This window comes from Manihot esculenta, chromosome 8 (assembly GCF_001659605.2).
Source record: "Manihot esculenta cultivar AM560-2 chromosome 8, M.esculenta_v8, whole genome shotgun sequence".
In the NCBI taxonomy this organism is placed as follows: domain Eukaryota; kingdom Viridiplantae; phylum Streptophyta; class Magnoliopsida; order Malpighiales; family Euphorbiaceae; genus Manihot; species Manihot esculenta.
The window spans coordinates 35,284,228-35,309,794 of record NC_035168.2 but is presented as its reverse complement, the minus strand read 5'-3'; the positions used below and the strand labels follow the sequence as shown (position 1 = coordinate 35,309,794).

The 25,567-nt window shown below is 33.3% G+C and overlaps 4 protein-coding genes, 1 long non-coding RNA gene and 1 pseudogene across 8 annotated transcripts; 4 read left to right on the top strand and 2 right to left on the bottom strand.

Moving 5' to 3' along the window:
* Positions 1 to 2,900: 2,900 nt before the first annotated feature.
* On the top strand, positions 2,901 to 3,682 carry LOC110620342 (wall-associated receptor kinase-like 20). The gene has a single exon (XM_021764041.2). It carries the CDS (start codon positions 2,935 to 2,937, stop codon positions 3,550 to 3,552), a length of 618 nt encoding a protein of 205 aa, XP_021619733.1. The 5' UTR covers positions 2,901 to 2,934; the 3' UTR covers positions 3,553 to 3,682.
* Positions 3,683 to 5,608: 1,926 nt separating this feature from the next.
* Positions 5,609 to 6,351, top strand: LOC110621567 (annotated as a pseudogene).
* A 2,833-nt stretch (positions 6,352 to 9,184) lies between these two features.
* On the top strand, positions 9,185 to 10,110 carry LOC110620082 (wall-associated receptor kinase-like 20). Its single transcript, XM_021763660.2, has one exon. The coding sequence runs from the start codon at positions 9,289 to 9,291 to the stop codon at positions 9,904 to 9,906; it is 618 nt and encodes a 205-aa protein (XP_021619352.1). The 5' UTR covers positions 9,185 to 9,288; the 3' UTR covers positions 9,907 to 10,110.
* Positions 10,111 to 11,775: 1,665 nt separating this feature from the next.
* LOC110621188 (probable protein phosphatase 2C 5) lies at positions 11,776 to 15,465 on the bottom strand. 4 transcript variants are annotated; one of them, XM_021765340.2, is made up of 9 exons: positions 15,318 to 15,465; positions 15,151 to 15,219; positions 13,983 to 14,183; positions 13,644 to 13,815; positions 13,338 to 13,555; positions 13,106 to 13,213; positions 12,884 to 13,009; positions 12,569 to 12,801; positions 11,776 to 12,317 (listed from the first exon to the last, which is right to left on the bottom strand). In XM_021765340.2, exons 2-9 carry the CDS (start codon positions 15,184 to 15,186, stop codon positions 12,098 to 12,100), a joined length of 1,314 nt encoding a protein of 437 aa, XP_021621032.1. In that variant the 5' UTR covers positions 15,187 to 15,219; positions 15,318 to 15,465; the 3' UTR covers positions 11,776 to 12,097. The 4 variants fall into 4 exon arrangements, with proteins under 4 accessions (XP_021621032.1, XP_043815168.1, XP_021621031.1 ...); XM_043959233.1 differs by having other exon boundaries at positions 13,983 to 14,235; positions 15,318 to 15,398; XM_021765339.2 differs by lacking the exon at positions 15,318 to 15,465 and having other exon boundaries at positions 15,151 to 15,311.
* A 1,561-nt stretch (positions 15,466 to 17,026) lies between these two features.
* On the top strand, positions 17,027 to 17,856 carry LOC110620524. Its single transcript, XR_002488832.2, has 2 exons — positions 17,027 to 17,285; positions 17,444 to 17,856. It is a non-coding gene; the product is annotated as an uncharacterized LOC110620524 (long non-coding RNA).
* LOC110620523 (kinesin-like protein KIN-14G) lies at positions 17,841 to 23,904 on the bottom strand. Its single transcript, XM_021764296.2, has 19 exons — positions 23,464 to 23,904; positions 22,805 to 22,971; positions 22,566 to 22,709; positions 22,205 to 22,450; positions 22,045 to 22,116; positions 21,857 to 21,925; positions 21,630 to 21,698; positions 21,340 to 21,495; positions 21,177 to 21,258; positions 20,999 to 21,094; positions 20,750 to 20,923; positions 20,547 to 20,653; positions 20,213 to 20,391; positions 19,961 to 20,122; positions 19,572 to 19,825; positions 19,326 to 19,489; positions 18,970 to 19,158; positions 18,344 to 18,870; positions 17,841 to 18,240 (listed from the first exon to the last, which is right to left on the bottom strand). Exons 1-19 carry the CDS (start codon positions 23,585 to 23,587, stop codon positions 18,114 to 18,116), a joined length of 3,108 nt encoding a protein of 1,035 aa, XP_021619988.1. The 5' UTR covers positions 23,588 to 23,904; the 3' UTR covers positions 17,841 to 18,113.
* Between the last annotated feature and the right edge of the window lie 1,663 nt (positions 23,905 to 25,567).

The window sequence follows — 25,567 nt, the reverse complement described above, 5'->3', positions numbered from 1 at the left end:
TTTAACGAACCAAGCTTGAGCTCTTCAAAGCTCGACTCGGCTCGGTTCGTTTACACCCCTAGAGATCTTAAATCTCTTTCTCTTAGATTTGTTTATTTGTTCGAATAACCCTGGTTAATTGATATCAATATCATCGCCCGCCTTGTCGAGAGGGAAAAAATTGTCATTTTGAAATATATATATATATATATATATATATATATATATATATATATATATATAAATTAGTGATTTTTTTTAAAAAAAAATTAGATAATGAATAATAATTCTCTTAAAAAATAAATAAATATTTCTTTTGTTTATTTTTATTCTCACTTTTTAGAAGTTGTTTTATTTAAAATTATTTATCATTTTGCTGTTTCTTTTACCAAGTATAATAACTAATTTTATAATTTTTTTTAAAAATATTATTTTATCTACTAAATGGTAGAAAAAATTATTAATATATTAAAGTAATTACGAAAAATAAAGTCCCGTGGAAAGTATTATCTTAGAAACCGCCAAATCCAATGCTAAATCTGATTAATGGAGCTGGTTGGTGGTAGATTTTAATTAATTAATTTAAGTGATGGATTGGTTTGCATTCATTTTATTATATCTTTAGCTTACGTCACCCATGATGACACAACTCAAAATAATAATAATTTTTAAATTGCCTTCAAAATTTGAGAATTTTTCTTTTTCCAAATTAAGAAAATTATTAGCTATTATTTTTATTTTAATGAAATTAACTATTTTGCTCTTTTATTTTAAAAATATATTAATGAATTTTTATATTTTTATTCTAGTACTAATAACGGTATTTTTTTTGAAATTTGAATGAATTAATTAATAGAAAATTGATTTAAACTAAAAAGAGAATAGAAATGATGAAATAAAAAACAGAAATATTAACTAATCTAATTTTGAAATTAAAAAAATTAAATAATTAAGTTTAGTAAAATAGAGGGATTAGATAGTAATTTTTTATTAGAATTTTGAAGTCACCATTAAGCAATTATAGGTCTACAGATATGTTAGCTTCTTATTGTATGGTTGCATTATTAAAAGTTGTACCATCACCAGATTAAGTAATATCTGAATTATATTAAATTACAACAGTTTATTCCTTTCCTTAAAAAAACCAAAAAGAAATATTCTCCATTGCAACTTAGGACATCTTGCCGATTTGTCCTTTCCTCTTCTGATCAACCCAAATGATTTTTTATTATTTAATGCAGAAGTTGGAGCACCTCGGCTTTTTAAATAAGGAAAGTGGGTCCCATTCCAGGTTCTTTAGTCCCTGCCTGTTCAACACCTATTGGCAAAGAATCCATGGACAAGATGCACCTGTATCTTGGAAGAACTTCTTTGGTTCTTCTCCTCATAGATTATCTACAGGATAATGCAGACACTTTTCATTCCCTGTTATTATCAAAATTGGATAAGAATTTTCAGTATTCTTTCATATTTTCTTACAATTTATTATAATAATGCAATTTCATTGCAGGCTAGTACAAAACTAAAGAGGGCTAAAAACCAACAAGTTCAAACCAGAATTCCTCATAAAAGAAAAAATAAATAGTAGGCATGCATGCAACCCAAACAAGATATAAATGCTCTCAGTTAAAAAAAAAAAGCAGCCCAAAAGTAAATAACAAGTATAGAAGGAGGAAGGGCAGCAGAGCTCTAGGCCGATGAGAATATGACACACCATCTAACGGTACAATTCTAAAGTGCAAACCAAAAAAATTGAGCTACTAATCCTCAAAGACAAGTTTTAAAATTAACCCTTACTGTCGTTTGTCAAAAACTTACAAAGAAATCTAAAGAAAAAAAAATAAAATAAAATAAGAATCCATAGATTACCAAGAAGTATGGTGATGGCTCTCCTACTCGAAAGTAGAGAAAACAAATAAAATAAGAAAAGAAAAAAACCAAACAAAGTAAAAATAAACACCAAAGAATATAAAGAAACTCGATCATGATTTTTTCAAGTTATACAAAAATTTTAAAAAAAATTAAAATTAAAATATTTGAAAATTATTTATATGGTCAAATGTGTTTGAAAGTTTTTTGATAACCATATTATTGAAAGCGTATTCGACGATCTAATTATTGAGCATATAGTCTGTCGAACATTGATGTGACGATATTTGATATGTATGCTATGATAATAGACTGTAAAGAATTAATTTTTTTTATTTAAATCCTAACTATAAAAAATAATTGGATTCATGCTAATTTCAAAAATACTTCTTTGGATATTTCTGATTTTATTTTATTTTTTAATTTTTACATGAAATGAAAAAAAAAAAAAAATTCTATACGGACGCTCGTTCCTTCGTCACACTTCTTTGTCCTTTTCACCCTTCTCTCTAATATTGGAGAATTTTTTAACAATTTGACACAACGTTGCACAGTTTTCTTCTAATTTTTATTAGCAATATCAAAGTTGAGAAATATATTAATACGATAATATAATAATAATAATCACTATCTATTTGGTTTCCATATGAACTAAGAACAATAAAATAATATTAAACCGATATCATGGATGAATGATTCATGGCCAAAACACTCGCTTTTTATAAAGATGGTTGGCAGACAATGTTTAATTTGGCTAATCAGCTTCTTGGTTCATGCAGAATCCTGTACTGCTTAATCAATCATAACCTCCATGTCCTATACGACCTTCTACGATTAGTGAAGAGCAGTGCAGTTAAGGTATCCGAGACACTGACGTGCCTGGCCAGAGTTGGATCACTGAAAATGCACTTAGAAACATTCCACTTAGGAATCCATTATTATATTAGCAGCTTTTAAATTGGTGATCGGTTCACTTCTATGTAATTTTGGGGCGAGTTTTTCTATAAATAGGACTTCTAGCGATTGGCTTTCTCGCTCCATAGATTCTTTCCTTTCCTCTTCTGCCTTTTCAACACCAGATTTAAAATGTTTTTGATATATTTTTTGATGGGGTTAGTAACCCAAGTGTCAGCTTTCGATGCTTGCCCTAAATGTGGCAGCATGGAAGTCCCGTACCCACTAAGCACAGATGACACTTGTGGAGATCCTAGGTACAGAATCTACTGCAACAATGGCGTCCTAGAATTCCTGTCCTCTGAAGGGTTCTACTACAAGATCCTCAGCATTAACCCTAGTGCTTATAAGCTTGTCATAAAGCCTCCCACGATACAGAAGAACACATGTTACTCTGCTGATCTTGCTTTTGGAGGTCTAAAGCTTTCTGAGAACTTGCCTTTCAATATCTCTACTCATAACACCGTCCTGTTATTTAACTGCTCTGAAAGAATTCTCTTATCACCATTGAACTGCTCATCGACAAGTTTTTGTCGGCAGTACGAAGCAGATGAAAGGGGAAGTGGATGCAAAGGTACCCTCTGTTGCCATTTCTTGAAAGATGCATCAATGACACAACATAGGATTAGGGTGAGGGTTGGAGGGTGCACTGCTTATACTTCTATTGTGGATTTGAAGCCTGGAGATCCAGTTGATGCATGGAACTATGGCATTGAGCTGCAATGGCTGCCTCCAAATTTACCATTTTAATTAATGTGCCTTCATGGTACTGCTTGTGTGTGCTTCCTTCATCTTAATTTTCCTTCCTAATTGTTGGGGTCTTTTTTTTATTTAACTAGAGAACAATTGTCTGTTCCTGTCATTTCCTTCTTCTTTTTTCATGGACTAAATTGATCCAACTTGTTTTATTTCTTTTACACGAAACATCATCAACTGCTTTTTTTTACATTGACTAAATTTCTTGGCTGAAAAGGCTAGCAAGACTTGTTCAAATGGAGGTGGTAATATACTAAGATTTTTCCATGCAAAGGTGGTCCCAAGCAGGAGAAGCAACTTCATTTAGGGACGATGAAGGGAACTGGAGATATTCTTTTGATAGTAACGCTTAGGTTGTTTTTGTACAGAAAATATGGAAGAATTCACGTGGGTTTCCAACAAAAGTCACTGCTGGAATGAAAGACAAACTTATCCAGCCAATATATGCAGAGAAGAAATTAAGAAAACAGCCGACATATTTGAAAATTTTAAATATGTTTCTTTTAGACATGTGAGAAAAAGGGTGTAATAGGCTTTTAACAGTAAATCTGAGAGATCAGTTCAATAGTTTTAAGAAAAAATTTTAAATTTTTTAATTTTAAGAAAAATTAATTATTATCATTAAAGTTTATCCCATAAACCGCCAAGGCCATTGAGCTGGCTGGCCGTACAATTTTAATTAACTAATTTAATTGATAATTAGGTTTGATTTGCATTAACCATTTTACTAAATCTTTAGCTTACGTCACCCGTGATGACACAACTCAAAATAATTTTAATTTCTAGATTCCCTTCAAATTTTAAGAATTTTTCTTTTTTTTTAATGGTTTAAGAAAATAATTATTTAATTTCTTTATTCTAATAAAATTAATTATTTTAAAATAAAATATATAGTTTTAAGTTAATTAATCTTTATATTTTTGTGTTGTTTACTATTTTTTTTTTAAAAAAATTGGAATTTTTGTTTACTATGTTTTTTTTTTAAATTAGAATTGAGATTGAAAGAGTTGAAGACTTCTTAAATTTACTCAAACATATTTATCATCAAATTAAATCTATTGAGTACTGTATTATTTATTATTTACTATTAATAATATTAATTTGAATATATCAGTTAATTACATTTTAGAAAAAGCATTCTCCGTTCTATATTTAGAATTTTGTGATGGTTTATTTTTATTTTTTTTATCAATCTAAATTATTTTTTATTATATAATAAAAAGGATTAGAGTGTAAAATAATTAATTTAAGTTATTTAATAATTTTATATTAATTATTATATATAATTTTAATTTTTCGTATTTTATCCATGCGGAACTTGAGAAGCTTGGTTTTTTTAAATAAGGAAAGTGGGTCCCATTTCTTTGAATGTTGAACACCTATTGGCCAAAGAATTCATGGACAAGATGCACCTGTGTATCTTGGAGGAGCTTCTTTGGTTCTTCTCCTGATAGATTATCAACTTTTACAAGATAATGGAGATACTTTTCATTCACTGTCACTATCAAAATTGGATAAGAATTTTCAGTATTGGCTTTTTCGTGTTTCTTCACAATTTGACACAAGTTGCAATGTTTACTTGTGATTTTAGTTAACAATTCCAAAGTTAAGAAATGTATTAATGTGATAATATCATAATAATCACTGAGAAAAGTAAAATAATATTAAACCAAGATGATGGATGGATGGATGGATGATTCGTAGCCAAAACACTGAAGAAAAAGGAAATTTTTTAATTTTTTTTTTATAAAATTGGTTGGTAGACAATGTGAAATTTGGCTAATCAGCTTCTTGGTTCATGCAGAATCCTGTACTGCTTAATCAATCATAACCTCCATGTCCTATACGACCTTCTACGATTAGTGAAAGGCAGTGGTTAAGGTATCCGAGACACTGACGTGCCTGGCGAGAGTTGGATCATTGATAATGATGCACTGAGAAACATATCCCACTCAGGAATTTATTATATTAGCAGCTGTTAAATCGGTGATTAGCGCGAGTTTTTGTATAAATAGGGCTAGCTCTTGGCTTTCTTGCTCCATAAAATCTTTTCTTTCCTCTTCTGCCTTTGATTTTAAAATGTTTTTGATTTACTTTTTACTGGGGTTAGTGACCCAAGTGTCAGCTCCTGATGCTTGCCCAAAATGTGGAAGCATGGAAGTCCCATACCCACTAAGCAGAGGAGACACTTGTGGAGATCCTAGGTACAAAATCTATTCTAGAATTCTTGTGCTATGAAGGATTTTATTACAAGATCCTGAGCATTAACCCTAGTGCTTATAAGCTTGTTATAGAGCCTCCCATGATACAGAAAAACACATGTTACTCTGCTGAACTTGCTTTTGGAGGATTAAAGCTTGCTGAGAACTTGCCTTTCAATATTTCTACTCACAATACTGTCTTGTTATTTAACTGTTCTGAAAATATTCTGTTATCGCCATTGAACTGCTCATCAACAAGTTATTGTAAGGAGTATGAGGCAGAGGAGAGGGAAAGTGGGTGCAAAGATACCCTTTGTTGCCATTTCTTGAAAGATGCATCAATGACCCAATACAGGATTAGGGTCAGGGTTGGAGGGTGCAGAGCTTATACATCTGTTGTAGATTTGAAGCCTGGAGATCCAGTGGATGCATGGAACTATGGCATTGAGCTGCAATGGTTGCCTCCAAATTTACCATTTTAATTAGTGTAATGGTGTTTTGATAATGTGCTTTCATGGTACTACTTGTGTGTGCTTCGTTCATCTTAATTTTCCTTCCTAATTGTTGCTGTTATGGGTCTTTTTTCATTTAACTAGAGAATAATTTTCTGTTCCTATCATTTTTTTTTATGCACTAAATTGATCCAACTGCTTTTTTTTTTGACATGGACTAAGTTTCTAGGCTGAAAAGGCTAGCAAAAGCGGTTGAAAATTGGGGGGGAAGGGGGAATATACTACAAGTTTTTTCCATGCAAAGGTGGTCCACAGCAGGAGAAGCAACTTCATTTATGGTCTCAGGGATGATGAATTGAACTGGCGGTATTCTTTTGATGGTAACGCGAGTGCCTTGGAATACTTTCAAAAACTATTTTCCACTTCTTGTACAGAAAATATGAAGAATTTACGAGGAATTTCTAACAAAAGTCACCGATGAAATGAAAGATAAACTTATCCAGCCAATATGCAGGGAAGAAACTAAGAAAGCAGCAGATATCTGCATAATGAATTCCAGACAAACTATTCTAAATAAGTTTTGAATCTATATCCCGATTAAACCAAAATAGTTAACCTAAATTATTTACTAGTTTTAAGCTAGCTAATATATATTCTTTTCCTCATGCTCAAAATTTTATTGATGCGTGACTCATTCCAAAAGATAGCTCTAAGAAAAAAAGTGTCTATAACTCATTAAGAATCATATTACTCCTTTCCACGATTAATGTGCGATTTAACACACTTTGTAATAAAAATACTCAGAGTATTTGCGTTGAGATTCGGTGATCAACTCCTCTTCTTGATGAGGTGAAAATTAATTTGATAGATCAACTTCCCCATACTTGAGTTTGAGGGAAACCTTAGTTATAGCCGAGGACTATCATGGTTTTCCTTTGGGTTGAAATTACAGAAAAGTTAAAGATATCTCGGACCCTTTAAATATTGAGTGGGAGAAATCAGCTTCTCTTCTATCTCAAATATTATTATGGATATTCCAATTATTTCAATAATTTTTTAAAATTTATTTTAATGTTTTTAAATTTTAGGAAAGATAATTATCATTATTTAAAGTGAAACAAAGAGGAATTTTCCCACCGCATGTGCATGCCTGATCTGTCTTCGCGGTTAGTCTAGCTTGGATCTTAGTTCTTGTTCTTCTAGCTGATAGAAGAGTTCCTGATTCGGATCTTATCCGGATCTCTCTAAGGCTCCAAGTTTGTTAGGTTTAGTTCCTATTGTATTTAAGCTTTTCGGGTCGGTTCATGTTTGTAGTTTTTTTTAGATTTTATTCCTCCATCTCATTTCATTGAAATTATTTTTTAGGAAAAAAAAATCATATAAATTTTAATTCTGATTCACAGAAACAAAAATAGTAATCAATTTCTTTAGCTTAAGATTTTAATTCGATTCAAAAATTAAAATTAATTAATTAATTCAATCAATCCAATTTCAATTTAATTTAAAAATTAAAATTAATTAATCAATTTAATTTTAAATTTAATCGATCCGTTTCGGATTCGGTTTCCAGCCATGTCTATCTCATATACCGCCAAGGCCATTGCTAAAAGTCGGATAGATGGAGCTGGTTGGCCGTACAATTTTGATTAACTAATTTTAAGTGATGAAAATTAGGTTTGGGTTTATATTAACCAATTTATTAAATCTTTTGCTTACGTCACCCGTGATGACATAACTCAAAATAGTTATAATTTCTAGATTCCATTCAAAGTTTAAGATTTTTTCTCTCTCCAAAGTTTTTTCTTAATGGTTTAAGTAAATAATTATTTTATTTAAAAAAATAAATAATTATTTAATTTCCCTATTCTAATGAAATTAATTTATTTTAAAAAAAAATTATAAGTTCATCATTATATTTTTATTTACTATTTACCATTAATATTGATAATTTCTCTCTTATTTAAAATTTGAATACATCAACTAATTAATAGAAAAATTGATAATAAACTATACAGTGAAAATAAAGAATAGACCAAATGAAAATATAAAGATTTATTAATCCAATTTTTAAACAATAAGAGAATAAATTTTACTAAAATAGATATATTAAATAGTATTTATAAAAAATGATTATTTAATTTTAAACTTACTAATTAATTTATTAATTTTAAAAAATATATTAAAACGTGGTTAATATTCTCCCTGCCAACTTAGGTCATCTTGCCGATTTGTCCTTTCCTCTTTTGATCAACCCAAATGATTTTTTATTATTTAATGCAGAAGTTGGAGCACCTCGGCTTTTTAAAGAAGGAAAGTGGGTGTCATTCCAGGTTCTTGAGTCCTTGCATGTTGAACACCTATTGGCCAAAGAGTTCATGGACAAGATGCACCTGTGTATCTTGGAAGAACTTCTTTGGTTCTTCTCCTGATAGATTATCAACTTCTACAAGATAATGGAGATACTTTTCATTCGCTGTCACTATCAAAATTGGATAAGAATTTTCAGTTTTTTTTCATGTTTTTTCAGAATTTGGACAAGCTGCACTGTTTACTTGTGATTTTAGTTAACAATTTCAAAGTTCAGAAATATATTAATGTGACATTTGGTTTCCATGTGAATGAAGAACAATAAAATAATATTAAACCCAGATGAGGGATTGATGGATGCACGATTCATAGCCAAAACACTGAAAAAAAAAAGGAAATGATACAATTTTATATTCATATTTTTTATATAAAATTTGGCTAATCAGCTTCTTGGTTCATGCAGAATCCTGTACTGCTTAATCAATGATAACCTCCATGTCCTATACGACCTTCTACAATTAGTGAAAGGCAGTGCAGTTAAGGTATCTGAGACACTGACTTGTCTGGCGAGAGTTGGATCACTGATAATGCACTTAGAAACATTCCACATAGGAATCCATTATTATATTAGCAGCAGTTAAATGGGTGATCGGCTCGTTTTCATGTAACTTTGGGGCGAGTTTTTCTATAAATAGGACTTCTAGCTATTGGCTTTCTCGCTCCATAGAATCTTTCCTTTCCTCTTCTGCCTTCCCAACACCAGATTGAAAATGTTTTTGATATATTTTTTGATGGGGTTATTATTCCAAGTGTCAGCTCTTGATGCTTGCCCTAAATGTGGTAGCATGGAAGTCCCATACCCACTAAGCACAGATGACACTTGTGGAGATCCTAGGTACAGAATCTACTGCAACAATGGCGTCCTAGAATTCCTGTCCTCTGAAGGGTTTTATTACAAGATCCTGAGCATTAACCCTAGTGCTTATAAGCTTATCATAGAGCCTCCCATGATACAGAAAAACACATGTTACTCTGCTGATCTTGCTTTTGGAGGGTTAAAGCTTGCTGAGAACTTGCCTTTCAATATTTCTACTCACAATACTGTCTTGTTATTTAACTGTTCTGAAAATATTCTGTTATCACCATTGAACTGCTCATCAACAAGTTATTGTAAGGAGTATGAGGCAGAGGAGAGGGGAAGTGGATGCAAAGATACCCTTTGTTGCCATTTCTTGAAAGATGCATCAATGACCCAATATAGGATTAGGATCAGGGTTGGAGGGTGCACAGCTTATACATCTGTTGTGGATTTGAAGCCTGGAGATCCAGTGGATGCATGGAACTATGGCATTGAGCTGCAATGGGTGCCTCCAAATTTGTCATTTTAGAGTCATTGTGTTTCGATAATGTGCTTTCATGGTACTACTTGTGGTGCGCTTCGTTCATCTTAATTTTCCTTTCTAATTGTTGCTGTTATGGGTCTTTTTTCCATTTAATTAGAGAACAATTATCTGTTTCTATCATTTTCTCATGGACTAAGTTGATCCAACTGCTGTTTATCATTTCAAAATCAAATATTGTGGATTCGTATCTAATCATTAGCCTAAAAAGAAAAGCGAATCATGAAAATTGTTACAATAATTTTTTTTTTCCCTCAAAAGAATGCAATAAATTAGTGAAAGAAGAATGGGCAATAGCTCAGGGTAGTTTTAATTACTTTTATTTTAAAATTTTGCAAGTTTGATACTTTAACTTTAGTCGCAACAAAGTCATTAGACTCACTTTGATTTTATATTTAATATATAATTTAGAATTTTATATATGTGTATAATATCATTTAATAAAATTTATAGATATATATAAAAATGTATATATTATTTTCAATTAATGTTTAAAAAATCTATCAAATTCAATTCAATTCCCGTTTTATATCCAAATCGGAAAGGGGCCGCAAGGACTGCCACGTTAAGTAATATAATCATCGTTGCATCAATTTTTCCGTTCAAAATGACAAAATTCCATGAAGCCAACATAGCGAAGAAAATACAATTGTCACTCATCAGCAAATAAGTTTCTAGTTCGATCTACCGCTGCTAGCTTCCTTTTCTCTTTGCGAATTTGTAAAAGTCGGCACCCTTGGAGACACTTGATGGTGTAGAAGATGCTTTTACAATAATTAATGTCGTACATACATCTGCCTCCAGAAGCCAAGGCCGTGAATTGGAAAAAATAAATAAATAAATAAGCAACCGAGAATCCACAAACGCCTGACTTTCATGTTTGCATAGGCAATGCAATGCCTAGCTCAAGTCACCTGGCCAGGATCTTGATGGCTGTTGGGCCATTAGCCAATGCCACACATTGCTGAAATGCTTATAGATACAGTTTCACCAGTTGGAAGCTCGTATGCCATGTCTGATAATCACGTCACAGGCATCAAAACGTGAGCTCCATGACGAAGGTTCCTCTGAATAGCCTTCTAGTGTTAAAAGTTGAAACTCTGTACATAATTCTACATTTTCATGACATCTTTGTTACTTTTGGACTCAGGAACGGGTGCTAGAAATGGGTATATATCATTGTGTTGTCAACTTTCTATAAATTATGGAGATATGGATTTAAATTTGGATATATCATGTTATATAAAATAAAAATAGAAAAATAAAATAAAATAAAATTTTGTAACAATAATTATAATTTAAATATGATCAAATACATCATTCAAAATAAAATCAAATAACTATTTTTAAAATATATGCTCTTCATAAAAAAAAAACTCTTATTAATTATCCATCAAGTGTCTTACTAATGTCATACCACATGATGTGTCATGTCAACATGGCGCAACATGGCAAAATGAAGCATGACACTGACTACTTATCTACTACACAACTTATAATAACTAATTCCTTGTGAATATTCAGCTGTATACTGGATGCCCCCTCAATATTAGGAATTACCATAAGTTAATAATACGAAGCAAACAAATCCCTTCACCGTAAAAAGGAAGAAGGCACCTCTACAAATCTCACCTATAATTTTATCGAGTCCCGGAATTTCACAAACTGGCCGAAGAAGTTTCTTGCGTTCAATAGAGGCCATTTATCATTTGCAGAGGCTGCAGTGTTCCACTTGGACTGGACACGATGAACGATAAGTAACAACTTTAGAAAGCCGTCTCCAAAGTCGTTTGTTGTCTTAATACATTGTATCTGAACAATAGGTAAAAAGGCACATATGCAATCTTTCCACTTGGATTGGTCACAATTAAGAAGCTGCTGCGATGAGCACATCACTATGCAAGCTTCATTTTTTACTTACAACTTCAAGCTGTTAGCAATCAAACTATCACAAACATATCTATCAGGTCACATCTCTGTTCTCTGTCAGTTTAACAAAAGCTGGGAAAAACCAGAATTGACACAACCGGTTGTAAAACAAAACACCTAGGAACTATATCTCTACCTCATTTCTTATACATCTATTACAATCAGTAACAGAAAGCAAAAAACCAGCATGCATGCTCCCACTTCCAGCCAAAAAAATATATAAATATTTACTCTGTTACCAGATGATTTACTATGCAATCACTGTAGGTCTGCTTGGAATTTTCCCTTCCATGGCATCTTTCTTTTTTTGACAGTTAGGGCAAAGGAAAGGGCCTTCCCAAGGCTTTGATCCAGGTGAAAAAAAAGACCCTGAGTTTACTGATAAACCGTCAGTGGGGTTTTGATCGACTTGGCATACAGCACATCTGTATAGCCCAGAGTTTGTGTTTGAAGGAAAATCTTTACCCAACCTGCATTTTAATTATGAAAGTTAGAGAGACTAATACTGTAGAAATGCATCATCAAGACCAAACTTCTACGCTCCTAGTTCCTATTCTGGTATAAGCAGCAAATTAAAGCATCTGGACAACACAGCAGAAAATAAGGTCCTCATTTAGCAAAGAGCCAGCCTTTATTCTTTTTTACACACTTCTCAAATAGGCTATTTACTAAACAGCCAAAATGCAAAGGCTCTGACAAGTATCAGATGAACTTGACAAACCTTTCTGCAAGCATAGCAGAACCCTCTTCAAACAACTCTTCTACCACACCAACAGCAGAAAGTTTATTTGTTGCTTTGCTCACAGAATTTAGAGATTTCTTTCCAAATAGAAGTGAACTAAGCACGTTTTGTTTCTTCCTTGGTATAGAAGGTAAGACAGGAACGTCAGATGGGATAATATCAACAACAAGGCATGTTGTATCATCCTTCAGCCCTCTTGACCTTAATGCCTCCTACAGAGAAGGAGAAATAACTATTATTAAGAGAAACAAATGACAAACATAATACAAGACTGGACCCATAACAAGATATGACCTTAACCACCAACTTGGCAGCAAGCTCAGCAGGTAAACCCCGACAACACTTTGCAGCCATATCAGAAGATAATGCATCCCAGATACCATCCGAAGCAATAATGAGCCTTCCTCCAGCACTTGATAGCTAAATAACCGGAAAAGAATTTCCATAAATTTAAAATTTCACAAATAATGAAAGAAAAGTGATAAATCCATCATGAACAAGAGAAATTGACACCACCTTCACTTGCTTGACATGCGGTATCGGAACAATAAATTCTCCAACATCTGTATCTCCAATTGACCTAGAAAGACATAATCCACCTGGCCAGCAGCGCAAGGGACCAACCTACACCATTGAGATATTGAGCCATTGTAACAAAGGAAAATGCAGGAGAAAGTGGAAGGAGATGGGATATGATAAAAATTCCCCTGCAACAATTTGCATATGACAGACAATGATTGTGTTTTACCTCGTTTCCTCCAAAAACATTGAGCCTTCCTACTTCACCCCCACTTGCAGTTACACGCTCCCTCTCTTCTGCATTCTCTTCTAACCTGTGATCAACTGTCAAGAGTGAAACTACACCCCCCTGGATGTCCAAGATGCACCTTGAATCCCCTACAGAAGCAACAGTCACAGTCCACCCATCTATCACAACGAATGTCACAGTTGTCCCAGAAGTTTCCCCTGCCATTGTATCAAAACTTGAAAGAACAGTAAGCTCAAATGCCAAAAAGAAAATTGAAGTAATACACATAGGAATATGGATTCATACTTCTCTGCTGAAATTCTATGTCAGTTTTCACAAAACCAGCTACTAATGCTCGAGGAAGGGCTTGAAGCCACTCTTCCCGACTGACTTCCTGGGGAATTGCACTCAAAACGTTATCTAATAACTTCTCCTTAGTAAATATGGCAGCTGATATACCATTATGTCCATCAAAAATCTGTCAAGAATACCAATATAATGAGTTCCTATAGAAAAAGTACCAAAATCAAATCCATGTACGAATTCTCAAGGGCCTAAATTACAGTAATGTTTAAATAATTCTACATCTAATTGTTGAGAAAAGGTAGGAAATACAATATAATGCAACAAAAAAAAAAGTTGTACCGCAAAGACAGAAAATGTTGTTGATGAATCCCCAGGAATTCTCTGGCAGTCAGGTTTTATCAGAAAGTAATCCTCTCCCTTCTTAGCCAAAGCAGCTTGTCCATACTTCACAAAAGGTTTCTCAACCTTCTCGTTCCTAAGCTCACGACCAATCAAGGTCCCAAGTGGAACGAGAGGGGACGTCATCCTTGATACTTCAGCCTGGCTCATGGCAGTTTAGGTGTCAACATTCCACAACCCCAGTGCCAAAACCCTATTCATACTCAATAAGCAAGTGAATAACGTTCACCTTCATGTCTTAAATCATGTACCCTTTACATTTCAATCCAGTACAATTAAAATATTTAACCACTTAATGACTAATGAAAAATGCAAGGAGATCTTTAAATAAGGGAAAACCAAAATTTCAAGAGAATATTTCCATGAATTTCTCAACACCAGAAGAATCGACAAGAACCTTAGTATATGAAGTCATCTATTTATCACTCAAAACAGGGAAAAAAAAAAAAACACCATGCCATATCTGAGTTCGTGATTCTAGAAAGCAGTTCATTAAAATAATTATGACAGCCAGGAAAAAACAAAGCTAGAGTAGAGGTGATTTTTGCTCATGGTCACGAAAATTAATCACTGAATTTCAATGTGTTAACAAAATCACTCAATTTTATTTATTTATTTCAATAATATCATTGTTTCTAGTTTTCTCTAGATTTAGGCATTTAGCCAATCGTTAATGTGATAGACCAAGTATGAGAGCCCAATAGCCTATATAAATACATGCTGAAAAAGTAGCCAATCCGAAAAACTCACAATTCCCCATGTCAATCAAGACAATCACAAGAAATCCCACAGTTTGACCTAATTTTGCTCCATTTTAATTCATTACCCAAAAAAAATCATTAACATGCAATTTACAGAGGAGAAACAGAAACAAAGAAGGAATCAAAGAATTCAATCCAAAATGTTGAGGGAAGTAACCCGAGTGAAAATGAAAAAGCTTAATCCATCAGAATTGACCAGGCAAAGTTCCTTGGCAAAATTACAGAAATCTCAACAAATAGAACTTCAATTATACTTAGAATGAGAATAAAATAATCTAAAAAATGGCATTAGAGAACAGAACAAAAATGTATGAAAAAGAGAGCCATTAGAAACCAAGAAAACTCACAGTTGAAACATGAAGAGGCCTCAACAGATCCAGCATTGACGATAAGTGATCTAAAGCCAATCCATTTTGCTGAAATACCAGAAGATTTAAGTTGAAGAAAGTGAGATGAGAAGAAAAAGCCCTAATGTGGAGAAGAGGAAGAGAGAGAGAGAGAGAGAGTGACTCACAGATGTATCAGTGATTTTGATTGGTGGAGAAATCTAGAGATATGGAGACGCGGGTTTTGCTTTGCTGTGTGTCTTGGAGCTGATTTTCGGACAAGCACCTTTCTGATTATGACCTGTTATGTCCTAATCTAATCTCCCATTCGATATTATAGATGAAACTCGCTCCTTTTCCTTTTTTCGGATTTTTCTTTTGTTCTATTTACCCTTTTGCCCCCCGTTTTATTCATTTAGATTTTATAATTAGGGATTTAATGTATTTATTTTATTAAATAAAGCGTTTTATTAATTCTTATATTTTTACCAGTAAACATATTCACTGAATTTTCATTTTATTAACAAAAAATTTAAATTGTCGTTAATGATCATAATTTAAATTAAATGATAATGTCTAAAAAGGTCATTTAAGGGAAGTTGACTTTTAATGGAAGTGTACATGGATGTCAATGCACATAGAATACTTGTGCTCCCTCGCAAATATGAAAATAAGAGGGATTAGTTAGCAAAAAGTTGGTGGGTCATGATAATGGCATAATTAAGCTAATTAAGATAAGCAATTGCTTAATCAAAAATTTAGACTTTTTATAAAAGCCAGCTGTATTCTTTTTTATTAGAGATAAGGCCACTAGATGATTATGACACACAATCTATTCTCTTTATTTTTCTATTATATAATTTATTTCAATAGATTGTTTTCTTTCCAGTGATTATTTTATTTAAAATAAAAAAATTCAATTTTTTTAACTTATAGAAATTTTATTTTTAAAAAATATAAATCTAAAGGGTATAGTTGTAATGAAAAGAAAAGAGTAGGGGCAAATGAAGAAGAAGGGAAGAAAAGCAAGTAGGGATAAAAATTATAAATCTCCAAATCTGGAAACCATTTGTAAAGCTTTCGGAATTTGCCTAGGAATTAATGAATAAGTCCAATCCAACATCAAAAAGGGCAGGCAATTGTGGACGTGGCCATGTGCTAGTGGGGCCCATAGCTTACGGAGCGGTTTAGCCACTGATTTGGATGGGTCCGGACCCCAGCTGGAAAGGTTGACAGGTATTCCCCCAAGCAAGTGGATGTCACTCGCTTGCCCCACTGATTTGTAAATGTTCGGAGATAACTCCAATACCAGATGCTAGAAAGTATGTAAATCTGATATAAATGGTTGTTCCTATGCATCAGCTAGAAACCTAAACGAATAGAATACTCATGAAAATTAAGGTAAAAATTTTATTTATATTAAAAATATTTGAATTTAATTAAAAATTAATTTAAATGATGTAAATTTTAAATATAATTATTATTTAATCTCATATATTTTAATTAATAATTTATATAAAAAATATTTTTTATTAATAATTTTCAGTTAAAATTTTAATACTTTTAAATAAATGCAATTATAATTATTAAAACCTACCATCGATGTTAAGAGGCTGGGAGCCTGGGAAAGCCGACAGTCATGACAGGGAGAAGGGACTTGCCCTGTAAAGAGAAGGAAAATCAGAAAGAGTTTCTCTCTCCTTTATCAATTGAGAGATCCTAACTTTAAATTTTTTTTCTATTCATGAATTCAGATTATCAAATATAGGGAAATAGATGTTATTATTACTCCTGCTGTATAATTTTTATTATTATTTTTAATTATTCCAAAATTATTATTACTTCAAAAACTATAGTAATTGAATATTATAATTTTATGTAATTTTAATTTTATTTTTATTTTTAAAAACTTTTTAAAATATCTTTTAATAATTTATAAAATTGAATGTATTATTATTTAAAAATAAATACAAAAGTTTGTTCAAGTGTTAATCTGGGTATGTTCATTTCTGTGAAAATTTTAATAAAAACTCATTATTTATCTTAATTTTGATTAGTAAACCTGAAAGTTTCTATAATTTTCTCTGTTTGATTTTTAAGTGACATATCTTTCTTGTGGTTTGGTGGGAATGACGACCTTTGGCGTGGTCATCCCGGTGAGTGGATTTCTCCTCCATACCTCCTAAGCAGGATTACAGATAATTTTTTTATTTTATTTTCTCAGCTTTAAGAGATGAGAAAGTGTTCAGCGGTTGAGCAGACCTGTATATGATTTGAGCTTGTCTTTGGGCTGATTTTTATTTGTTTGGTGCAGAAGTGTGTTATGCTAGGTTATGGTTGGATTTGATATCTCCAGGAACGAGCATGGTGTCAACAGTCTTGTGGTTTCCAGTCCTCTATCTTCTCTCTCCTTCCACTTCTTTTCCAAAGTCCTTTCATAGCTGCCTTCTTGAGGTTTCTTTATCACCTCAAGTTTCTTTTTTTCTCTTGAGTTCTAATGGCATAATTTTGATGCGGGTTATCTTCTTTTTTTTTTTTTTTTTGTAATTTGGTTGTGAGGAGGAGATCTTGCACATGCAGAGACGGAAGGATGAATGGCACCATGGAAGAGATCAAATCAAATGACTCTGGAACAACTGCTTCTCTAGAAACCACAGGCAGCAAAGGCCAACAAATGTATAGCAACAGAAACTAAAATAAATTACATTTCATGATCCAATTTCTTTATCTTTCCTTTTCATATTCCCATTCTGTTTACAATAACTGCAAATGCAAATGTAAAAAGAGGACAACAAAAAAAAAGAAGAGGAAAAATCACAAGAGGAAAACCCCCCGTATTAGCAAATCGAGATCAGCAATCTTTCTCCCTGCTCTTTCTCTAAAACTAAGTGATAATGGTAAATACACAAAAAGGGTATTATAAAATAATTTTAAAAAAAAAAAAAACATATGGCCACCTCCTCCAGCAAATGATGGTAGAATTCTCACTTTCCAAAGGCAGTTTTCCTCTTCACATCAGCAGTAAATGGATGTCTTACAGGCTTGCTTTTGACAGGACTGACCCCATTTGCTTTCTTTGATGGAGAAGGAATCAGTGATGGAATCAAACTCCTGCAAGATAAGGGAAAGATCAGTAATAGCAAAGAAAATTTTCTTACTGAGGTTGCCAATCAGAGAACACAGCAGCATTCTCTGCAAGTGAAAAGCAACTTACTTGATTTCTGGTCTCCTTATTGCCTTAACATTAATCTTCCTTGGCTTAGATCCCAACCCATTGGGAATGCCACTCAGTCTAGGAAGATTAGATTGCCATAGCAAGTCTGGCTCAGAACACTCACTTGATGTGATCTCAAGCTCATCAGAATCAGTGGATATAACCTCAAACCGACGACTCTGTGCATCAAATTCTCGGTTGTCCTTATTATTTGAAGTAGGATTTTTATTATTACAAGGTTGTTCTGGGTAAATCTTCGAAGGATCTCGATTATAGCCCTGATAAAATGGCTCAGGCAATTGTCTGCTATCTAGTTCCCATTGTCCCAGAAGATTTTCCTCTCCACCTCCATTGTCATACCTATTCACCATGACCTTATCTACCCAGTCACCAGAGGCTGATTCTTTATCATCCTCTTTTCCATTCTGTGCAGGACTGCCAACGGGTGGCCAAAAAGGTGACTTTGTCTGCAAATCATTGAGATCCAAGCTTCGTCTTCCCGAGGTAGATGAAGAATTACTCCTCATCTAAACACAAATATAAGCAAAAATTTCATGCTTTGGAACTATTACTTGATAAGCAAAATTTTTTCAGATAATCAGTTTCTGCTGTTGCGGATAATTTACCTCTATGCTACTGGCAGCAGCATCCAGTGATTGCCTGTTACTGTTATCTCCAGCTCCTTGCCAACTATGTTGAGAACCAGAATGTCCGCCTGGCTTCATCCTAAGTCTTTCTGGGGAGCTGGATTGAGAATTTTGTGAGTTCTCTGAGCCTCCCTCTTTCCTAGCTAAGGCTGCCTTAAGGGTGGCAATCTGAGGACATATTGGAAAAAATGCTCACTATATTTCTGAATGCAACATATAGTCCAAGCATAATAGACAACGTGCAGAGCTGTTATGGTGGTTTAGACCCATCATTTTCTTATACAATGAACCTTATCAGGAAAAATGAACAGCATCTATTATGGAGGAGTAAGAACCTGCTCTTTTAACTCCTTCACCTCAGAACTATCCTTATTAACTCGAGCGGCACCAAGCTCAACTGTGGCAACCCGTTCAGCAAATTTAAGTGTACTAATTGTTTCTCCAAGAGCTTCATGTTCAGGACTTATGTGGACAAACATGAGAGTCTTGGCCTGTCCTCCTGATGGTTATGGGAACCCGAAGCAATCTTAGAAAAATATTATACTGAAGAAGAAAAAGTGGGTGTATTTGGTTTATCTTACCAAGTGAATCTTGGAGTAGTTGAGTGAGTTTACTGTTCCTGTAGGGCACATGAGAACTTTTTTGAGCAAGGGAGGATATTACATCTCCTAAAGCAGAAAGTGATTTGTTGATATGTTGCGCTTCCTTCAATCTATCTCCAGTCACCTCAGATTTGTCAACCCGTTCGCTTCCTGCTAGGTCAACTAGATGCATAGAACCATGAATCACTGCTCCAGATGTGAGGTTTTTCCCTTGGACATGAACTGTCAGGCAGCTGCAAATATTTTTCCACTATAAATTAATATTTATTAAGCATAACATCTGACTAGCAGAAATATCAGCTGCACCTATGATTTCGACTAATTAAGCATAATCAAACATAAAGCTTTTACTGGAAAATTTGTTGCACCTATGGGAACGACTGCTTCGGTCGTTCATTGCTGTAGCACTCACTGCACGATTCCTATGCCCAATGTTCATCAAATTTATGACATCAGCTGTTGAGGACACAGCAAGTTGGGTTGCATCAGGTACATTAATCCCATTCTGAGAACTGTTGCGGATTTCTAATGTATGCCGGAGTTAAGAACACAAGTAGGATGCAGGGTAGCATTGCAATACACATAAGTATTAACAAACAAAATTAATATAATAAGGATATCTTCTATTTATACCAACACTTGCAAGGAGATCCCTCACTTGCTCATTGTAAATCTCTAGCATCTGGACTGAGATTTCATAGCGAAAAGTTTCTTTCCTTTGATCTGAGAGAAGAAATAGATCACTCAATGCCCTATAGTTTACACCTTGGCTCTCTTCTGTAAGTTCATTGGGGCCACTCTGGATTATTAAATGAGATGAGCAAGCAAAAGTTATTTCATCTGTCAAAAGGCTGTAAAGAAAAAGAGACAAAAAAACACAAAACTAACTAATGATTTATAATGAATCATCTTGTAGCTATATGATTTCACTAGTGATATGATGTATCCTCTCACCATAGTGTAAGTTTTCCCTGATCCTGTCTGCCCATATGCAAATATACAAACATTGTAGCCATCAAGAACTGACCGAATCAAAGGCTGAGTGTCCTTAAATACTTCCTCTGCAGTGAATAATAAGCAGAAAAAAGTTAAAGAACAAAAGTCAATTAAAGTAACAAATGCATATTAAAAAAGAAGCAAAATGGAGCCTTACATACCTTGAGTTGCCATAGGACCAAAAACTTTGTTGAAATTAAATGATTTCCGTCCCTCTTTCCCATATTTTGAGGGAGTGATTATTGTAATGTTTCCTTCCTCTATATGATCCACAATACTGAAACAGTTTTGCCCACGCAGGAAGGGTCTAACTCGGCAGTATACCCTAATATTTCCTAATAATTTGTGATAACTATTAAACCAAGATGACAAACCTTTAAACCAAACTTTGCACCAATGACAAGTAATACCTTTTAGGTCCTGAACTTGATTGTATAATTTGTGGTTTTCTTCAAGGACTCTCTGATATCCTGAAGCAGCATGAGCTAGGCCATGCAAGTGCTTGCCTGTTGCAAGAAATGGTAATGATATATAACCATTCCTCTTCCAATAATATTTTTAGAAAAATGCACAAAATAATAATTTTACCCAATTTGTTGAACTCCTCCTGATACTTAATCTGCAAAAACTGCATTCCAGCTTTCGTCGAGTTAAGAGTATGTTTGAGTTCCTACAGGCACCAAAATATTTACTAATTAACCATTGTGGGAAGGTTCAAAGATCTGAGATGGGTACGATACCAGAACATTACCTGAATATGTATTTGCTGCTGCACCATCATTTGCTGCTTCAAACACTGAATTTTTGGTTCCTCTTTATGGTCATCCTTTTGATTACAGCATTCTCCTGTTGTGGTTTCTGTGGAAGCTTCTTCTGCTTTGATTGCTGTAGAAGTTTCTTCTTCCATCTTAACCATTGCATTAATTGAAAATAAAAAATCACCCATTGAAGACAGAATTTGCATTCTACTTGCATTCTATATTATATTGCAAATTAGCAAATTCATTATTCAATTAGGGATCATGCAAGAAATAACCACACCTTTGTATCACTAGAAGTTACTTCAAGAGACTTGCCAGGGCTAGATGCTGTGTTTGCAGTTGTTTTCATCTGTCAGATTACCAAAAATACTAAGAAATTGCTTAAAGAATAGTTATATATCAAGACAACTAGGCTTCACGTTAATCACAATTGAGAGGTGAAAACTGAAGAGAGAGAGCAGGAAAGACGGAAGACAATTTCACATTTTGGGAAACAAAGCTCCTCACCAGTTCTTGTTGGCTTGCTAGCCGACGTTCAAACTCCTCCATGACTTTATTCAACATAGATTCTACAACCTGGTATCCACAAATTATTCCTTAGTTAACATTTAAAACCAATAAATATATATATTGAAAAGTTGGCTCAGATCGTACCCATCTAAAAGAATAATCAGTCTAACAACAATGATTCTTACATTTGGTATTTCTTCTTGCTTCTTATTGGAAAGAACTGCACGGACTAGCATATGCAAGGAACTAGAAGCACCCTGCAAAATAGAATGCAAATGCAAATGCTTTTAGTTTTACTATGTCACCAATCACCTAAAACATTGAGAAACAGAAAAGCTGACTGACTGCTTCATTGAGGTCATGACCAAGATCACCATATAAAGAGTGATCATCACTGGGGAAAGATGTGGTCCGTGAAAAGGAATTCATGAAAGGTTCTGTAGCTTTTCGCATGAAGGGTTTTCCAGCCCCACTGTGTTGGGTTTTTAAACTTCCACCATATTTCCATGTCCCAATTGCACCACTTTGTTTCCACTCACTATATGATTTAAGTGCTAAAACGCAGTTCACAACCCTTGCAGACTTTCCTCCCTGAAAATTCAAGATATGTACCAATGTCACTAGAAAAAGACAACTTTCACAAGCTGATAGGAAATTGGCATGGCATTTTCAAGAATTTTCCCTTCCTTTTCACTTCAGCTCTCACCTCTCCCAGATCAGAGGCTTCAAAATTTGGAAGTCCCATTTCCTCCACAGCCACAAGGAAGTTCCTAACGTTTTCAAAATACTGAAATGCAGATAGAGGTGCACCATCAGGAACCGCAATTGAATCACAAGGGCCTTCCACGACCTGCCAAATTCCAGGCAACAATTCCACCGAATCTCATAAAAATCATGCAATTATGTAATTAAAGCGAAAACAGGTAAAAACCAGGTTAATCATACCTTTGGCACTGCTCCAGGTTGAACCTTGTTAATGACATTGCACAAAATTATCCCACTTCGCAAACGAAGCAGGAATTCTTCTTCTGAGGGCTCTGAAGGAAAATCTTTACCCCCAAGAACTTCAATCATTTTTCGAAGCCACCCAGCTGCTTCATACCTTCTAAGGGCTGCAAAATAAGCCGGCAACATGAAATTTTTATTCTTCTTTGCAACCAAATGTTAACAATTACATTCCTCCCAACTCCGAAGTCTAAACACAAGGAACAACCACCATTCAAAAACCTTTTTTTCTTGCCAGAAGTGACAAGTACACGCACAGCTTAAATGATTATCCATGGAAAATGCAATACAGAAACTCAAATTTCAAGGCTAAATAAGGGGAATCCTGTCACTACTACAAGATTTAACACTCAATTCCACATGCCAACATATTCGTGAAAATCAACCAGCTAATTAGAAAATTCAACAGCTTAAATCCAAGATTGGATATTGAAAGAAACCAGCAAAGAGTATGGCTATAAAAAAATTTTAATTTGCAAGCATCCAAAAACAATAAGAAAAAACCAAAATCAACCAAAGTGTGGACAAGAAAAGGGAAAAAATAAGAAACAAAACGAAAAGGTGACAAGAAATGAAGAAAAAGATTATCTTGATCATACAAGCTTCGTCAGCTTTTCTTGAAGCCAAATTAATTCCTCTTGATCTAGCCCAAGTCTCATGCTGTTGAAGAATTTCTTCCACGACAGAAACAACAGAGAAAGGCAATGCTTGCTCTGTTGCCATTTTCTCCAACAAACAAAATTCACCCTCTAAAAGGAAGATCCTGTTTCAGAAATCCCTGTTTTTATATATCCCATTTAACCCTCAAAAAACCCAAATCTCCAAAATTCACAAACCGGGAATTTGCATATGTATATATGTGATATTTTTGTAGCAATATCTATCTATATATGTACTCTTAAGAGACGGAGAAAAAGATGTATGGTCTTATTGAGATCTATCTGAAGGTATAGATGGCAGGTTTGCGTTACAGAGACAGAGAGAGAAAGATAATGGAGATTTTTGGTAAGATTTTCTCTCACTTTCTCTCAGTTTCTCTTTCTTTCTCTGTGTCTAATTTTGAAGGGGGAAAAGCTCTCTCAACGAACCTGGTTCCGAACCTCCCGGTTTTGTCAGCGGGACGGTTTACATTTTTGCGGGTAAAGTAACTGAAGCGCTAATTTTACCCCCTTTTTTATTTTTTAATTTAATTTATTATTTTATAATATTAATTTGATTGAGATATTATAAATAATTTGTTAATTTATATCTGAAGAAATTATAAATATATATAGATAGATTTTTTTATTTAATTATATATTCTATATTTTTACTTTAACATTTAATTATTTTTAATATAAAAATTTTCATTTAAAAAAAAAAATTATTTATATATATATATTCCCAAAAGGATTTGGCAAAGTAAGAGAAATAGAAAAATGTAGAAGTGCAATTTCATTTTCTTAAAGAAATGAAATGTCACCTTCATCTTAAAAAACAGAGCAAAGGAATCAATCAAATATTCATAGAAGCTATGGATCTTTAGTTCTCTAAACTTTTGCCACGTGGCAAAAGTTCCTTTTCATTTCACAGTTGGACCTACTGAGTTTGTCGTCAACTCACATCACCTGTAATATCCTAGTCATTTTTTTCTGATTATATTTGGCTGCCAAATGGGATTTTTTTTTTCCCCATATTTGCCGCTTGTTTATTCTATTTTTATTGTCATAATTTTTTCTTATAAGTTTATTATAAATTCTTATATTGGATTTACAATTTTTCCTGATTTTTTTAGGCCTTATTTAGATAGAATAATTCAATTAAAAAATTTAAAATTTCCATGAAATATAAAAATTATTTTTATTTAGTTAACATTTCTTTTTTCATCCTTCAAAAGTTAAGAATTTTTTTTAACGGAAGAAAAATAATTTATTTATTTTTTTAATTTAATTAAAATACATTTAAATCAAATAAAAATATAATTATAATGTCGATAAATCAAGGTAAAGGTCATTTAAATAATTTATTAAATGTATAAATTAACATTAACTAAATATGCAAGAATAAAAGTTTTGAGATGCAATTAAATGTTTATTTTTTTAGGAAAAAATACTTTTTAGTCCCTGAGATTTAACGTAATTAACACTTCTGTCCCTCTATTTTGGCGACCCAACACTTAAGTCCCTCATTTTCTCTTCCGTCTAAATTCGTAGTCCTTCCATCCAAAATAGCCGTTTGGGACATGTAAATTGACAAAATTAATCCTCACTAAAAATCCCACTATTTTAAAATCACCAAACCCAAACCCAAATACCTCTTCTTCTTCTTTTTTTTATTCTTTCTACCCTTTCTGCAACTTCTTATTCTTCTTCTTATTTTTTCTTCTTTTTCCTACCCTTTCTGCAACTGGAGAAAATATGAAAACTTCTTCTTCCTACCCATTTCTGCAACTGGAGAAAATATGAAAAAGAAAAAAAAAAAAGATTTCACATTGAGAGAAAGGTATTTTTAGAAAAAATTATCACCTCTTACCTTTGACTCTTTGACCAAACGGTTTAAATGGACGAAAGGACTATGAATTTGGACGGAAGAGAAAGTGAGGGACTTAAGTGTTGGATCGCCAAAATAGAGGGACAAAAGTATTTATTACATTAAACTTTAGGGACTAAAAAGTAATTTTTCTTTATTTTTATAAGCAATAAATCGTGTAATTGATTAGTTGAA

What these genes read in the sequence shown, in the direction of transcription:
- LOC110620342 (XM_021764041.2), top strand. Translation starts at nt 2,935, where the DNA reads ATGTTTTTGATATATTTTTTGATGGGGTTAGTAACCCAAGTGTCAGCT.
- LOC110620082 (XM_021763660.2), top strand. Translation starts at nt 9,289, where the DNA reads ATGTTTTTGATATATTTTTTGATGGGGTTATTATTCCAAGTGTCAGCT.
- LOC110621188 (XM_021765340.2), bottom strand. Translation starts at nt 15,186, where the DNA reads ATGCTGGATCTGTTGAGGCCTCTTCATGTTTCAACT. An exon ending in CATAGAATTTCAGCAGAGAA is followed by an intron (nt 13,556 to 13,643) that starts GTATGAATCCAT and finishes ATACAATGGCAG; the next exon opens with GGGAAACTTCTGGGACAACT. An exon ending in CGCATGTCAAGCAAGTGAAG is followed by an intron (nt 13,010 to 13,105) that starts GTGGTGTCAATT and finishes CCGGTTATTTAG; the next exon opens with CTATCAAGTGCTGGAGGAAG.
- LOC110620523 (XM_021764296.2), bottom strand. Translation starts at nt 23,587, where the DNA reads ATGGCAACAGAGCAAGCATTGCCTTTCTCTGTTGTTTCTGTCGTGGAA. An exon ending in TCAAGTTCAGGACCTAAAAG is followed by an intron (nt 20,924 to 20,998) that starts GTATTACTTGTC and finishes ACAAATTATTAG; the next exon opens with GAAATATTAGGGTATACTGC. An exon ending in ATAAGGAGACCAGAAATCAA is followed by an intron (nt 18,241 to 18,343) that starts GTAAGTTGCTTT and finishes CTTATCTTGCAG; the next exon opens with GAGTTTGATTCCATCACTGA.